This window comes from Panulirus ornatus, chromosome 3 (assembly GCF_036320965.1).
Source record: "Panulirus ornatus isolate Po-2019 chromosome 3, ASM3632096v1, whole genome shotgun sequence".
NCBI lineage: Eukaryota > Metazoa > Arthropoda > Malacostraca > Decapoda > Palinuridae > Panulirus > Panulirus ornatus.
This window is the reverse complement of record NC_092226.1, coordinates 17790824-17809009: the sequence shown is the minus strand read 5'-3', so window position 1 is coordinate 17809009 and position 18186 is coordinate 17790824. Positions and strand designations below refer to the sequence as shown.

The 18186-nt window shown below is 39.1% G+C and overlaps 1 protein-coding gene across 4 annotated transcripts in view; it reads left to right on the top strand.

The window, feature by feature from the left end:
* The window catches only part of LOC139760900 (prostaglandin reductase 1-like), a 58674-nt gene that overhangs the window by 13638 nt on the left and 26850 nt on the right, over positions 1-18186 (top strand). For all 4 annotated transcript variants that reach the window (XM_071684677.1, XM_071684668.1, XM_071684684.1 and 1 more), the window contains exons 4-6: positions 988-1176; positions 8437-8555; positions 16465-16616. In XM_071684677.1, the coding sequence (XP_071540778.1) occupies positions 988-1176; positions 8437-8555; positions 16465-16616 (460 nt within the window). The remainder of the gene's footprint in view (positions 1-987; positions 1177-8436; positions 8556-16464; positions 16617-18186) is intronic.

The window sequence follows — 18186 nt, the reverse complement described above, 5'->3', positions numbered from 1 at the left end:
TTTCTCTTACTCTATCATTTCTTAGTCAATCAACTTTCCTTCCACCACATTTTGTCTTCAGACATTTGATTTTTAACACATTTACCCTCTCCCTCTAGAGCCTACACATCACATCTATGCAACACCATTGCGAGTAATATACCTTGAAACATACCCATCTTTCCCCTCCCATATAGTGACTTCCCTTCCTCACACTTTTCCCAGTGTGCTCAGGACCTTCAACCTCTCACCTACCTTGTGACTTGGTTCAGCTCCTATGGTTCCATTCTCTGCCATGTCCACTCCCAGATATCTAAAACATTTCACATCCTCCAAATTCTCTATATACAAACTCATAACCCCCCCAGTTCATCCAATTCTTTACACTGCTAAGCCTAATAACGTTGCTTCTATTCACTTATTTTCAAGTGTTTCTTTCTGCACCCATTCTCATTCTGAAACCAAGTTTTGCGGTTTCTTAATTACACCTGCCATTGGCTCCGTGTTAATACCAATAAACATATATATACATATATAGACATGGATGTGTATGTATGTACATATAGAGAATACCAGTGTTTAATGTGTAAACTGTCCCTCTTGTTGTAATCTCATCATAAAACTTTAGTAACTTTTCATTCTGCTTCTACAAAACATTCTCTTGTGAAAGCAAAATTTTACAGTACAGACAGATACCTTACCAAAGCTCTCGTCCAACTTATGTACATTAGATCTCTAGAAAAGTTGAATTCGATGAATGAAAATAGCAGAGGCAGAAAATAGTGGAAGCTTTAGTTTCACTCACATCTATAACTGGGTCCAACTTATTTACTTTAGATCTCCAGGAAAGTTGAATTTAGTGAATGAAAGTAGCAGGGGCAGGAAGTAGTGGAAGTTGTAGTTTCACTCATCTATAACTGGCAGTGATACTACCAAAATCATTAATTTTCTTGTGTGTGTTTCTTCCTTAAAGTGTATCAGAATTTTAACAACACAATTTATTTGCAGAATTATCGAGAGTAAGAATGCTAAGTGGCCAGTTGGAAAACATTTGTTGTGTCACTCAGGCTGGCGTTCTCACTCAAAGATATCTGCTGAGACTTTAGAATTGAGTGACTCATGGGCTGGATGTATGGAGCTGTCAGACATAGGGGATCTCCCCAAAAGTCTGTGGCTTGGGATCCTGGGTATGCCTGGGTAAGTGAGAGTATAATACTACAAATACTTTTTAATTTTTTTTTATTCTCCATAACTTACTTTTGTCCTGCTTGTCTTCTTTTATTTTTTCTCTAAGTACAACTCGTAATATATAGGAATATTATATTATTTCTTTTGGGAGACAAGTTGGAAATTTTGAGTTAGATTTAGGAAGAAAGGCAGTGACACATGTGATAGCTTTGTGAAAAGAGTGAACTTGGAAGTGTGGTTTGTGTGCATTAATGCCATTAGGCAAGAGAGATAAGTCAAGGAATGGGATAGGGTGAGAGTAAATGATACAAGGGAAGTGGATGATGAGTGAAAAGTATTAAGAGAAGCAGTCCCATGGTATGTAGTTTAGTATGTGGTATGCAGAAGGAAGATTATCTAATGAGAACAGGTTATGAGTAGTGGAATGAGGAAGTTGAATTGATAGAGGAACAGAAAAGGTCAGTATCTGCAAGGAAGGAATGTGGGCTATTGTGAGGAGTCCAGGAGAATGCAGGAAGAAGTCATGAGAAAAGTATGGAGGTTGAGAGAGAGGACAAAAGTGATTATAGCCAAAAACCATACACCACTGCATTTAAGAGGTAAGTTTTTGTGTGTAATACAAGCCTTATTTATGAATGAGTAATATGCATGTAAGATTTAATTGCTTTGTCGTTTAAAAACCATGCCTGATAGAAATATCCTAAAAACAGATGCAAATTCAACATAAAAAAGTACTTTAAGTTTACCTATTTTAGTTTGTGAGACAAAAAAGTAAAATTTTGTTGACCAGTGAATTATCTACATGTCTACAACAAGATTTTGCCATAATGACTGTGTTAGTGCATAGCATCTGCCTCTTTTGTATTAAACAGTGTTGCATCTCTCAAGTGCCTCTCCATTTCTCATCACTTGCTTTGGTTGTTGTAAGATGCTTTTTTCTTTGTGGCTACTTCCTTGGCTTACTTGTCAGTTCATGATTCATCTGGTATTGTCTCAGTCATTAGTCTAATCTTCTTTTGGGTGTTTCTTTAATTACTCCTAGTATGTTTCTTAGTTACTTGGGTACTGCATTGAAAAATTTGTATACTTGCAGGACTTGTACTTGACTTAATGATTCATTATTTGCCTTATTGAGTTGCTTTCAGGTTAGATAAATGGTTCTTTATACTTTGTTTTTTGCCAAGGCAGATATTATCATATATCTCTTCATCTTTCTGGACTTTAGTGTTCCTTTTTTCTTTAATCTTTTGTGGTAGTTCAAATGCTCCTGACTATTTATTTTCCTTTTGAAATGTTTCTACATTGCACCAAAAGTTAAGTTGTGAGCCAGAAAAAGAATTTTTGTGGTTAAGTGGCCTAAATTGATACTTACCATGAGACTTTGCTGCAATCGTATAACCTACTAAGAATGCAGTCAGCAAAATTCTTGAGTAGATTTACATGAGTTTACATGGGAAAGACAGACAACAGAAGGCCTGATTGGCCCACAACTGTTGTCAAAAAAAGAAATATTTAACTTAAGAAAAATTTGATTCTGCTCAAAAAGTAGTTTTTTAAGCTTTCACTGATTCCCTGCTACTGCTGCTGCTGCTGCACATTATCCTTCTGTGTCCTTCTTACCACTGTCATTTATACATTTATTTCTGGCATTTTTCTCAAAGTATACCTGAATTTATAAAATGTTTTTCTAAACAACTTTTGAAGGTATTTATAGTTTTAGCATTCGCTACATTTGATGGTAACTTATTCCAGCGCTCCACACACCTATAGGAGAAGAAGCTTTTTCCCATGTCCGTACTACATCTTGTAGCTTTGAGTTTTATTCCATTTGTCCTATTAACCTTATTTTCTTGTATTTCGAAAAGATGCTTGTGGTTTACTTGATCAAACTTGTTCAGAATTTTGAACACTTGGATCAAGTCTCAACAAAGTCTGTTTTTTAAGGGAGAAGAGATCCAATTGTTTTAGCCTCTCTTTGTATGCCAGGTTTCTAAAGGATGGAATCTGTTTTGTTGCGTGTCTTTGTACTTGCTTTAATTTTTCCTCATCTTTCTTATAGTTTGGGGACCAAAGCTTGACTGCATGCATATTCAAGGTGTGGTTTTACTAGAGAATTATAAAGTATGAGAATTGTTTCTGATGTCATATAATCTATGTTCCTGGCTATGAAACCTAACATTTGGTTACCATTTTTTACTTGATGCTTGACACTGTTTAGTGTATTTCAAATTGTTGCTAATGACAACTCCAAGGTCCTTTTCTTCATTTACTTTTGGTAGACTTTCCAAATAGTTTGTTGTCGTAACTTATATTCTTGTCTCCAAAGTGCATAACTTTACATTTGTCAGCATAAAACTCGTGTGCCATCTGTCTGACCTCTCTGCTAGAAAGTTAAGATCTCTTTGAATCATTTCTCAGTCCCACTTGTTTACAGCTCCACTCCTAGTTTAGTATCGTCAGCAGATTTGGAGATCCTAGATATGAGACCGAGTTCTAGGTCATCAATATATATTATGAAAAGAATTGGGCCTATGACCAACCCCTGTGGCACACCACTTGTTACATCTAGCCAATCTGAGGCTTTGCCTTTTAATACTACAAGCTGCTTTCTTCCTTGTACAGAATTCATCACTGATTCCGTGTGCTTTGAGTTTATGCTCTTGTGAGGTACTTTATTGAAAGTTTTGGAAATCCGAATATACTACATCAGATGGTAATTTTTTGTCCCAGTTCTGATCACTAACATTAAAAAAAAAATCCAACAGATTCGTGAGGCAGGATCTTCTATGGCAGAAACCATGTTGGTTGTCTGATATAATTTTGTGTTCTAGAAACATGACAGTATTATCTTGTTATTTTTTTTCCATCATTTTACCTAACACTGAGATAAGGCTAATTGAGCGGTAGGTCAAGGCACACTTTTTGCCTTCTTTTTTTGTACATAAGAGTAACATATGCTAGTTTCCAGTCAGTTGGAACCTGATCATCCACTAGAAATTTGTTGATTATTTCTGTTATGGGGTATATCAGTTGTTTCCTCACCTCCCTAAAAATCTTGGAGCTAAGTTATCTGGACCGCTGGATTTGTTAGAATTTAATTGGTCCAGGTACTTAAGTACTTGAGAGCTCTTTATTTCTCTAACCCTCAACTCTTCTTCATCGGATCCTTGAAACATTTTCATTTGTTGCGGTATTCGAGTTGTTTCTCCAATTGTGAATACAGAGTTAATAATTTAGTATGGTAGCCATTTCCTTGTCATCAGTAGTTAGTGTGTCATGTTCACTCCATAATGTTCCAATTCCTTCTTTTACTGTCTTCCTTTGTCTTATGTATTTGAAGAATTCCTTAGGATTATTCTTAACTTTGAAGGATAATTTTTTCTTCATTGCACTTACTCTGTCTTTTGACATTCTTACACTCTAGATTTTGATTAATTCCTGGTGATTTTCGTTGGTTCCCATTGATTTGAATTTCTCATATGTTTTCTCCTTTTGGTGAAGTAGTCCTTCTATTCTCCTATTCATCCATGATGGGGGAAACTATCCCAGAGCTACTTAACTGCCACATTAAGCTTTGGTACAAAAGATGTGTCTGTATCACTTAGTCGTTGCTTTACAATGGACCACATAGATCCACAAGCTCTTCACCATTTCCAGTCACAACACTGAATACCCCATGTACACTTATTATACCTTCAACTGCTACATTACTCATCTTTGCATTCAAATCACCCATCACTAATAGCTGGTCCCGTGCACCAAAGCTACTGACACACTCACTCAGCTCCTCCCTAAACACTTGCCTCTCATGATCTTTCTTCTTATGCCCAGGTGCATAAGCACCAATAATCACCCATCACTCTCCATCCACTTTCAGTTTTACCCATATCAATCTAGAATTTGCTTTCTTACACTCTATTACACAGTCTCACAGCTCCTGCTTCAGGAGTAGTGGTACTCCTTCCTTAGCTCTTGTCCTCTCATCAACCCCTGACTTTACTCGCAAGACTTTTCTGAACCATTCTTCCCCTTTACCCTTGAGCTTCGTTTCCATGAGAGCCAGAATGTCCAGGTTTCTTTCCTCAAACATACTACCTATCTCCTTTCTTCTCATCTTCATTACATACAAACACATTTAGACACCCCAGTCTTTGCCTTCGAGGAGGCTGAGCACTCCCTGCTTGACTCCTTCTTCTGTTTCCCCTTTTAGAAATTGAAATACAAGAAGGGGAGGGTTTCCAGCTCCCCAATCCCCCTTTAGTTGCCTTCTATGACATTTGTGGGAAGTATTCCTTCTCCCCTTGACTATATAGTTAACCTGTGCTTCTATCATGTTTTGATCAGAGACACTTATTTCATTGACCTTAGTGTCTTTGAGTAGTGTCTGTATGAGATGAATGTCTCAGGTAAGTTCAGTCATTTATTTAATTTTAATTGTTCTTTTATGTGCTTTGGTCTTGTTCTTTAGTTTGAATTTGTAACATATATTCTTGTCTCCAAAGTGCATAACTTTACACTTGTCAACATTAAACTTCATTTGCCATCTGTCTGACCACTCTGCTAGAAAGTTAAGATCTCTTTTACCATTATTTCATACTGTTTCCTGTTTCATGCGTAGTAAGGTAGTATCAGAAATATATGAAGAATTGCTTCATTTGCTCATATCCAGTCTCAAGTTATGTGTAATGCACTGAAACCAGAGTTCCCTACCCAGAACCAAGCTTTCAGATCTTTCTGTGATTTGTCCTGACAAAGCATTGCCCCTTGTAAACCACATTGCTGCAATATCCTCTGTTTAATGCACAGCTTACATCCTCTTGCAAGGTCAGAGCCTAATCATTCCAAGCATATTTCACTCCGTCCCTTTACCTTTTCCTGTTTCCCCTTCTTGTTCCCTTCACTTCTGAAATGTATGCCCTCTTAGCTTTAGTCACTGTACCAAATTATTGTATTTTCTGGTTTATCTGTATTCCTTGATATCTGCTGAATTTTTGACTGCTTGGAATTCTGTCATTTATTTTTTGGGTGATCTCTTAAGTCACAGTATATTGTTTTAATGGCAGGTATGCTCACTGCTAATGATTCACATTTTTTGTGGGATCGTTTCGTCATCTATTAGCATAAGATTTATTGTTTGCATATATTACTATATCACCTTTCTCAGTTTTCCTGAATCAGCTCTAACGGGCTCATATCCTTGTAAAACTTTCATTTTCTGTTTTTTCATCTATTCATATTTGAGTAAGATTGATAAGGATCATGTTATTGTCATATGTTTACTCATTAATAGAATTTATTTTAAATCTGGATTTACTATTTATTAGACTTTATGTATTCATATGAAGATTTAGAAAGAGGTAAATAAAGTGCGTAAGACAAGGGAACAAATGGGAAAATGATTGAAGGGGGCAAATCGGGAGGTGATAACAAGTAGTGGTGAAGTGAGAAGGAGATGGAGTGAGTATTTTGAAGGTTTGTTGAATGTGTTTGATGATAGAGTGGCAGATATAGGGTGTTTTGGTTGAGGTGGTGTGCAAAGTGAGAAGGTTAGGGAAAATGATTTGGTAAACAGAGAAGAGGTAGTAAAAGCTTTGCAGAAGATGAAAGCCAGCAAGGCAGCGGGTTTGGATGGTATTGCAGTGGAATTTATTTAAAAAGGGGGTGACTGTATTGTTGACTGGTTGGTAAGGATATTTAATGTATGTATGACTCATGGTGAGGTACCTGAGGACAGGCAGAATGCTTGCATAGTGCCATTGTGCAAAGGCAAAGGGGATAAGAGTGAGTGCTCAAATTACAGAGGTATAAGTTTGTTGAGTATTCCTGGGAAATTATATGGATGGGTATTGATTGAGAGGGTGAAGGCATGTACAGAGCATCAGATTGGGGAAGAGCAGTGTGGTTTCAGAAGTGGTAGAGGATGTGTGGATCAGGTATTTGCTTTGAAAAATGTATGTGAGAAATACTTAGAAAAGCAAATGGATTTGTATGTAGCATTTATGGATCTGGAGAAGGCATATGATAGAGTTGATAGAGATGCTCTGTGGAAGGTATTAAGAATATATGGTGTGGGAGGCATGTTGTTAGAAGCAGTGAAAAGTTTATATCGAGGATGTAAGGCATGTGTACATGTTGGAAGAGAGGAAAGTGATTGGTTCTCAGTGAATGTTGGTTTGCAGCAGGGGTGCATGATGTCTCCATGGTTGTTTAATTTGTTTATGAATGGGGTTGTTAGGGAGGTGAATGCAAGAGTTTTGGAAAGAGGGGCAAGTATCCAGTCTGTTATGGATGAGAGAGCTTGGGAAGCAAGTCAGTTGTTGTTCGCTGATGATACAGTGCTAGTGGCTGATTCGGGTGAGAAACTGCAGAAGCTGGTGACTAAGGTTGGTAAGGTGTGTGAAAGAAGAAAGCTGAGAGTGAATGTGATTAAGAGCAAGGTTATTAGGTACAGTAGGGTTGAGGGACAAATCAATTGGGAGGTAAGTTTGAATGGAGAAAAACTGGAGGAAGTGAAGTGTTTTAGATATCTGGAAGTGGATTTGGCAGCGGATGGAACCATGGAAGCGGAAGTGAATCATAGGGTGGGGGAGGGGGCGAAAGTTCTGGGAGCATTGAAGAATGTGTGGAAGTCGAGAACATTATCTTGGAAAGCAAAAATGGGTATGTTTGAAGGAATAGTGGCTCCAACAATTTTGTATGGTTGCGAGGTGTGGGCTATATATAGAGTTGTGCGGAGGAGGATGGATGTGTTGGAAATGAGATGTTTGAGGACAATATGTGGTGTGAGGTGGTTTGTTCGAGTAAGTAATGAAAGGGTAAGAGAGATGTGTGGAAATAAAAAGAGTATGGTTGAGAGAGCAGAAGAGGGTGTTTTGAAGTGGTTTGGTCACATGGAGCGAATGAGTAAGGAAAGATTGACAAAGAGGATATATGTGTCAGAGGTGGAAGGAACGAGGAGAAGTGGGAGACCAAATTGGAGGTGGAAAGATGGAGTGAAAAAGATTTTGGGTGATCGGGGCCTGAACATGCAGTAGGGTGAAGGGCGTGCACTATTTGCACTATTTAATGAGAGTAGAATAATCATTATCATTATGTGTTAGATTCTTGGCCACAAATCATAACCCTTAAAATATCTGTATGAACCGTATTTGGGTCACATCCATTTGAAATTATGAGCAGGATTTTTCATATTTTGCATTATCTTGTTTTCAGTATGGTAAATATCACCATATCTATTGATTGTTGTTCACTTTTCCCCAAACTCATCAGGATCACAGCATACTTTGGTTTCCTTGAGATATGCCAGCCAAAGGCAGGGGAGACTGTACTAGTTAATGGTGCAGCAGGAGCTGTTGGAAGTGCTGTTGTGCAGATTGCTAAAATCAAGGGTTAGTTTCTTATTTTTCTACAATAATCCTTCATAGCCAAGATATGTTCTGGACAGAAAATGCTTGAACTGGTTCAGTTGTCAGGTTCAAAAGTTGTATAAGGTGGGTTAGTTCTTTAGACAACTCCTTGCATGTGCAAAAGAATATAGTTTTAAGATTTTATAGATTTTAGGAACTGTAGATTTTTATCTGCATGCAAAATTAGAAACAGATACTCAGAGATTAATATAATTACAGCTCTTTGCTTGGTGGAGTTGTAAGAGAGGATGAAGAGGGTGTATGGCTGACACATCTGGGGAAATTCTTCCCCACTTGGAGATGAGTGGGGGAGGATATAGATCTCATGGTTATTCGTTATTCCAGAACTTTGTATCACACTTGGCTCTCTTTTCTCACATGCAGAGTATTGGTTTTGAGTAACATGAAAATATGTACAGAGACTTGTCAGTTTATGCTCATTTTGTTGACAGTTTTTCACCTTAATGCCCTTGACATGGTGTGAATACTTTCATATTTGCACTTCATAGTTTTGTGTTTGTACTATTTTAATGCACTGTAGCCATTTCTTAGGAAATATAAAGTGCTCTTAAAACCAATTATCGCCTCAAGAGGGTTGAACTTGTTTGCACCTAGGCTAGAAATACCCATCCACCCCTCCTCTCCTATCCTGTGGGAGAATTACAAGTCAGGCTCAATATAATGGTTGGATTGGGGATTAGGGTGGTCCAGTAGAGGCCAAATTCTGTTATATCCTGAATTTTCCTTCAGTGGCACAAGGACTTCATTTATTAGTCTATTCCTTTTTGCCATAGAAGCTGGATTTTTTATCTGCTCTGTCAAGCCGTTTTTTTTTTCTAATTTTTAATGTAATATAAGTGTACAGTGAAATATATCTTTTATACTCAGTCATTGTTTTCTGCATTAATGATGTAGCACCAGGATACAGACGAAGAAAGGCCACATCTTCTCACATCTGTATATATATATTATTCATTTATTTATTTTATTTTGTTTTGTCGCTGTCTCCCGCGTTTGCGAGGTAGCGCAAGGAAACAGACGAAAGAAATGGCCCAACCCACCCCCATACACATGTATATACATACACGTCCCCACACGCAAATATACATACCCATACATCTCAATGTACACATATATATACACACACAGACATATACATATATACACATGCACACAATTCACACTGTCTGCCTTTATTTATTCCCATCGCCACCTCGCCACACATGGAATAACATCCCCCTCCCCCCTCATGTGTGCGAGGTAGCGCTAGGAAAAGACAACAAAGGCCCCATTCGTTCACACTCAGTCTCTAGCTGTTATGCAATAATGCCTGAAACCACAGCTCCCTTTCCACATCCAGGCCCCACAGAACTTTCCATGGTTTACCCCAGACGCTTCACATGCCCTGATTCAATCCATTGACAGCACGTCAACCCCGGTATATCACATCGATCCAATTCACTCTATTCCTTGCCCGCCTTTCACCCTCCTGCATGTTCAGGCCCCAATCACTCAAAATCTTTTTCACTCCATCTTTCCACCTCCAATTTGGTCTCCCACTTCTCCTCGTTCCCTCCACCTCCGACACATGTATCCTCTTGGTCATTCTTTCCTCACTCATTTTCTCCATGTGCCCAAACCATTTCAAAACACCCTCTTCTGCTCTCTCAACCACGCTCTTCTTATTTCCACACATCTCTCTTACCCTTACATTACTTACTCGATCAAACCACCTCACACCACTTATTGTCCTCAAACATCTCATTTCCAGCACATCCACCCTCCTGATCACAACTCTATCCATAGCCCACACCTTGCAACCATATAACATTGTTGGAACCACTATTCCCTCAAACATAGCCATTTTTGCTTTCCGAGATAATGCTCTCGACTTCCACACATTCTTCAAGGCTCCCAGGATTTTCGCCCCCTCCCCCACCCTATGATTCACTTCCGCTTCCATGGTTCCATCTGCTGTCAGATCCACTCCCAGATATCTAAAACGCTTTACTTCCTCCAGTTTTTCTCCATTCAAACTTACCTCCCAATTGACTTGACCTTCAACCTACTGTACCTAATAACCTTGGTCTTATTCACATTTACTCTTAACTTTCTTCTTTCACACACTTTACCAAACTCAGTCACCACCTTCTGCAGTTTCTCACATGAATCAGCCACCAGCGCTGTATCATCAGCGAACAACTGACTCACTTCCCAAGGTCTCTCATCCCCAAAGACTGCATACTTGCCCCTCTTTCCAAAACTCTTGCATTCACCTCCCTAACAACCCCATTCATAAACAAATTAAACAACCATGGAGACATCACACACCCCTGCCGCAAACCTACATTCACTGAGAACCAATCACTTTCCTCTCTTCCTACACGTACACATGCCTTACATCCTCGATAAAAACTTTTCACTGCTTCTAACAACTTGCCTCCCACACCATATATTCTTAGTACCTTCCACAGAGCATCTCTATCAACTCTATCATATGCCTTCTCCAGATCCATAAATGCTACAGACAAATCCATTTGCTTTTCTAAGTATTTCTCACATACATTCTTCAAAGCAAACACCTGATCCACACATCCTCTACCACTTCTGAAACCACACTGCTCTTCCCCAATCTGATGCTCTGTACATGCTTTCACCCTCTCAATCAATACCCTCCCCTATAATTTACCAGGAATACTCAACAAACTTATATCTCTGTAATTTGAGCACTCACTCTTATCCCCTTTGCCTTTATACAATGGCACTATGCATGCATTCCGCCAATCCTCAGGCACCTCACCATGAATCATACATACATTAAATAACCTTACCAACCAGTCAACAATACAGTCACCCCCTTTTTTAATAAATTTCACTGCAATACCATCCAAACCCGCTGCCTTGCCGGCTTTCATCTTCCGCAAAGCTTTTACTACCTCTTCTCTGTTTACCAAATCATTTTCCCTAACCTTCTCACTTTGCACACCACCTCAACCAAAACACCCTATATCTGCCACTCTATCATCAAACACATTCAACAAACCTTCAAAATACTCACTCCATCTCCTTCTCACATCACCACTACTTGTTATCGCCCTCCCCATTAGCCCCCTTCACTGAAGTTCCCATTTGCTCCCTTGTCTTACGCACTTTATTTACCTCCTTCCAGAACATCTTTTTACTCTCCCTAAAATTTAATGATACTCTCTCACCCCAACTCTCATTTGCCCTTTTTTTCACCTCTTGCACCTTTCTCTTGACCTCCTGTCTCTTTCTTTTATACATCTCCCACTCATTTGCATTATTTCCCTGCAAAAATCATCCAAATGCCTCTCTCTTCCCTTTCAGTAATAATCTTACTTCTTCATCCCACCACTCACTATCCTTTCTAATCAACCCACCTCCCACGCTTCTCATGCCACAAGCATCTTTTGCACAAGCCATCACTGCTTCCCTAAATACATAGAGAAGCTTCGTCCAGAGGAGGGCAACAAAGATGGTACTAGAATTAAGAAGATTAAGTTATAGGGAAAGGCTAGAGGCTTGAGATTTATCCACCTTGAAAGAGTGAGGGGTGACGTGATCACTTCTTTTTTTTTTTTTTTTTTCATAAGACATGATCTGGACAGTAGACAGTTCTTCAGTAGATGTAGGGATTGAGCAACGTGGGGACATAACATGAAAGTAATTGAAAAATAAATTGTAAACAGGGATGTAAAGAAATACTTTTACAGTGTAAGAGTGATGGGTTAATGGAACTGATGAAAAATAAATTGTAAACAGGGATGTAAAGAAATACTTTTACTGTGTAAGAGTGATGGGTTAATGGAACAGATTCACTCAGGATGTTAATCCAGACAGCATACTTAAATTCAAGATCAAGAGATGGGACCCCAAAAGTGTAAAACTCCCTTCCAAACCCGTACAAATAGGTAATTACACACACACAAAGTGGAATTTGTTTTCAAATGATACCAAAGTCGAAATACGTAATAACACACACACAAACTGGAATTTGTTTTCAGATGATACCAAAGTCTTGAGAGAGGGGAAAATTGAAAAGGACAGCATCAGACTTCAAAGTTGTTCTACTAGAAGGATGATGAAATTCTACCAAGTAAATGTGAAGTGATGAGGATGGGACACAGTGAAAGAAGGCCTCAATTTAAATGTTATATAGCAGAGATTAAGCTGCAGGAATCTTTGTGTATAAGAAATTTGGGAGTAGACATGATCCATAATGTGTTGTCAGAATCCCACGTTAGGAGAATAGTTAAGGAGACAAAGTATCTGCTGGCAAATCTTCGAATTGTTCTCAAGTATATAGATAAGAAAATATTCTGCAAGCTGTTCACTCCCTGAATTAGGACAAAACTAAGATTCGCTTCTCAAGTTTGGTCACCATAGTGCAGTGGTCTAAATCTCCCACTCTGAACTTCACTTTCCTTAAGTGTGACAGTTAGAAATTCTACATGCCCATTAAAAACATGTACCCTCAGTCTCTTGTGAACACTGCAATTTTCTCTGAATTTTGAAGTGGCATCTAGACTTAAGTATGTGCTGCCAGCTGCCCAGACCAGTGGGAAAAAGAAATGTAAACAAACTAAGCTTCAGTCACTCCCATGCTACACTCTTGAGATACTACCTGCTACCAACAACCGTTCTTTCTCTGCATTTTTACCCTAAACCAGGTATGGTATGGATATTAGAACATCTTGATGTGATTTGTGACTGTATGTATGAAAATTTGTATGTGATTTTATCCCTGAGGATAGGGGAGAAAGAACACTTCTCACGTATTCCGTACATGTTGTAGAAGGTGACTAAAAGGGAGGGAGTAGGGTGCTGGAAATCCTCCCCTCCCATTTTTAATTTTCCAAAAGAAGGAGCAGAGAAGGGAGCCAAGTGAGGATATTCCCTGTAAGGCTCAGTTCTTTGTTTTTAATGCTACTTCGCAAGTAGTGGTGATGTGAGAAGGAGATGGAGTGAGTATTTTGAAGGTTTGTTGAATGTGTTTGATGATAGAGTGGCAGATATAGGGTGTTTTGGTCGAGGTGGTGTGCAAAGTGAGAGGGTTAGGGAAAATGATTTGGTAAACAGAGAAGAGGTAGTAAAAGCTTTGCGGAAGATGAAAGCCGGCAAGGCAGCAGGTTTGGATGGTATTGCAGTGGAATTTATTAAAAAAGGGGGTGACTGTATTGTTGACTGGTTGGTAAGGTTATTTAATGTATGCATGACTCATGGTGAGGTGCCTGAGGAATGGCGGAATGCATGCATAGTGCCATTGTACAAAGGCAAAGGGGATAAGAGTGAGTACTCAAATTACAGAGGTATACTTTGTTGAGTATTCCTGGTAAATTATATGGAAGGGTATTGATTGAGAGGGTGAAGGCATGTACAGAGCATCAGATTGGGGAAGAGCAGTGTGGTTTCAGAAGTGGTAGAGGATGTGTGGATCAGGTGTTTGCTTTGAAGAATGTATGTGAGAAATACTGAGAAAAGCAAATGGATTTGTATGTAGCATTTATGGATCTGGAGAAGGCATATGATAGAGTTGATAGAGATGCTCTGTGGAAGGTATTAAGAATATATGGTGTGGGAGGCAAGTTGTTAGAAGCAGTGAAAAGTTTTTATCGAGGATGTAAGGCATGTGTACGTGTAGGAAGAGAGGAAAGTGATTGGTTCTCAGTGAATGTAGGTTTGCGGCAGGGGTGTGTGATGTCTCCATGGTTGTTTAATTTGTTTATGGATGGGGTTGTTAGGGAGGTGAATGCAAGAGTTTTGGAAAGAGGGGCAAGTATGAAGTCTGTTGGGGATGAGAGAGCTTGGGAAGTGAGTCAGTTGTTGTTCGCTGATGATACAGCGCTGGTGGCTGATTCATGTGAGAAACTGCAGAAGGTGGTGACTGAGTTTGGTAAAGTGTGTGGAAGAAGAAAGTTAAGAGTAAATGTGAATAAGAGCAAGGTTATTAGGTACAGTAGGGTTGAGAGTCAAGTCAATTGGGAGGTGAGTTTAAATGGAGAAAAACTGGAGGAAGTGAAGTGTTTTAGATATCTGGGAATGGATCTGGCAGCGGATGGAACCATGGAAGCGGAAGTGGATCATAGGGTGGGGGAGGGGGCGAAAATTCTGGGAGCCTTGAAGAATGTGTGGAAGTCGAGAACATTATCTCGGAAAGCAAAAATGGGTATGTTTGAAGGAATAGTGGTTCCAACAATGTTGTATGGTTGCGAGGCGTGGGCTATGGATAGAGTTGTGCGTAGGAGGATGGATGTGCTGGAAATGAGATGTTTGAGGACAATGTGTGGTGTGAGGTGGTTTGATCGAGTAAGTAACGTAAGGGTAAGAGAGATGTGTGGAAGTAAAAAGAGCGTGGTTGAGAGAGCAGAAGAGGGTGTTTTGAAATGGTTTGGGCACATGGAGAGAATGAGTGAGGAAAGATTGACCAAAAGGATATATGTGTCGGAGGTGGAGGGAACGAGGAGAAGAGGGAGACCAAATTGGAGGTGGAAAGATGGAGTGAAAAAGATTTTGTGTGATCGGGGCCTGAACATGCAGGAGGGTGAAAGGAGGGCAAGGAATAGAGTGAATTGGAGCGATGTGGTATACCGGGGTTGACGTGCTGTCAGTGGATTGAATCAAGACATGTGAAGCGTCTGGGGTAAACCATGGAAAGCTGTGTAGGTATGTATATTTGCGTGTGTGGACGTATGTATATACATGTGTATGGGGGGGTTGGGCCATTTCTTTCGTCTGTTTCCTTGCGCTACCTCGCAAACGCGGGAGACAGCGACAAAGTATAAAAAAAAAAAAAAAAAAAAATTATTATAGAGAGGAAAAAGACCCTTGCTATAGACTAAGTAATTTAAACTGAATTGTAGGTCTCTAATTATACGAATGAGGAATTCCTGATATCCATCTCAGAAGAGGGACAAAGATGAACCCAGTAAGCCTCTGCAGAGATATTACAGCACTACCTCTATGGACCCATCCATTAGCAGTGCTGATTTATCTTCAGTGCCTTCATGATTCAGAGTAAAGAATGTAATATCATTTGATTCAAAACATCAAGAAAAAGTTATGAATTTTTTTATTTCATTGATTTTTTTTTTTATTTGGGAGATTGCATTTTTAGAGACTGCTCTTGAAATATTCTGGTGCACTTGTAGGGGTTAAAGAAGTGCAGAAAACTGATAGAAAATGTCATGAGGATGGCAGCAAAAATGATACCCAAATTAAGAGAGCTGACTTAAGGGAAAGGTTAGAGGCCTTAAATTTGCCCTCTGTGAAAGAAAGAAGATTAAGGTGTGAGCTGATAAGTCTAAATGTTTAAACTAGTTTGGTGTAAACATTTGACATGTAGTTGAAAGATGCAGGGGTGGAAGAACAAGAGGCTATAACATGAAATTAAGCAAGAAACTTGTTTGAAAGTATGTAAAGTAGTTTTATTGTATAAGAGTAGTGTTTAAATGGAATAGATTGAATGAGGAAGTTATGACTGAGGATGGCACACACAAGTTTAAAAAGTTAAATAAAAGCAGAAGTTCAGGAGAAGGGGCCTTTTGAGTGTAAAATTCACTCCCCATAGCATTCAAATATGTAATGACACACTATAAAGTACAAATTGGTAGTTCCCAGTACATACCTTATCCTGCCTTACCTACCTTCCCCATAATCCTTCTTAGGGACTCCTATAGAGTCATTGTACTCAATAAGCTAGAGAAATATTAAGATTAGCAAAGAGGCATTTAGAATTCACATTTTTAGATTGATTTTTTCTGTTATTCACTAAAGCAGCAGTAATAGAGTAGATGTTCATGTTATACATAGCATTGTATTGCATTTAATGAAATAGTCAACATGTTATCATGTTGTTCCCCCTTTCTTCCAGGATGCAAGGTGATTGCTTTTGCAGGTTCAGAGGAGAAGGTTGCTTGGGTCAAAGAATTAGGGGCGGATTATTCCTTTAATTACAAGACAACAAATGTTGGAGAAGCCCTGGGACAAGCTGCTCCAGAGAAAATAAATTGCTACTTTGATAATGTAAGTGCTGAGTTGATGACTTTTTAGTATTTGATTGACTTTAAAAGTACTGTGCTGATCTTTCGTAGTACAGTAAACCCTCAATTTGATGAACTGATAGGGGGAAGGGATGTCCATTCCTGCCAAAGTATGGTAAATTGAATGTAACCTATTTCTGTGTCACATTTAAGTTCACACACTTTCTTTAACTCCTCTGTCACTGTAGGGTTTAGTGTGTGTTACGATAAATGGGCGGCGGGTACACAGTAGCGTGGGAATGCTCCCCGGGTAGTTGGAGGCAGGAATCAGATTGAGATAGAGGTGATGCCACTCCTCTCTTATGAAAGGATAGTACTTTATGATACAGTGAGGACAGACTACTGGCTTTCATTGCACCTCTTACATGGCACAATGAGTACAATTCGAACCTACAGGGTAAAATCTCAAGTTATTGCAAGGCAGCTTGTATGAATATGTGCATGTGTATATATGTATATGTATGTATACGTTGAAATGTATTGGTATGTATTTGTGCGTGTGTGGGTATTTATGTATATACATGTGCATTTGGGTGGGTTGGGCCATTCTTTCGTCTGTTTCCTTGCACTACCTCCCTAACGTGGGAGACAGCGACAAAGTATAATTAAAGAAAAAAATCTATATGTATGTATACATTGAAATGTGTATGTATGTATATGTGCGTGTGTGGGTGTTTATGTATATGCATGTGTTTGTGGGTGGGCCATTCTTTTGTCTGTTTCCTTGCGCTACTTTGTAGATTTGTGTGCTGAAAAGGGACTGGTGATTGGGAATACCTGGTATAAAAAGAGAGGTATACATAAGTATACATATTTATGTAGGAGAGAGAACGTTATTGGATTATGTATTAATTGATAGGCATGTGAAAGAGAAACTTTTGGATGTTAATGTGCTGAGGGGTAGCCTCCACAAGATAATGATCTTGTGGAGGCAAAGGTGAAGATTTGAAGAGGTTTTCAGATAAGAAGAGAGAATGTTGGGGTGAAGAGAGTGTTGAGAGTAAGTGAGATTGGAAAAGAGACTTGTGTGAGGAAGTACCAGGAGAGATTGAGTGTAGAATGGAAAAAGGTGAGAGGAAATGAAATAAGGGGAGTAGGGGAGGAATGGGATGTATTTAGGGAAGCAGTGATGACTTGCCCCAAAAGATGCTTGTGGCATGAGAAAGGTGGAAGGTGGGTAGATTAGAAAGGGTAGTAAGTGGTGGGATGAAGAAATAAGATTGTTAGTGAAAGAGAAGAGAAAGGTGTTTGGATGATTTTTGCAGGTTAGTAGTGTGAAGGAGGTCAAGAGAAAGGTGCAAGAGGTGAAAAAGAGGGCAGATGAGAGTTGGGATGAGAGAGTATCATTAAATTTTAGGGAGGATAAAAAGATGTTTAGGAAGGAGATAAATAAACTGCTTAAGACAAGAGAACAAATTGGAACATTGGTGGAGGGAGCTAATGGGAAGGTAATAACAAGTAGTGGTGAAGTGAGGAGATGGAGTATTTTGAAGGTTTGTTGAATGTGTTTGATGATAGAGTGGCAGATATAGGGTGTTTTGGTTGAGGTGATG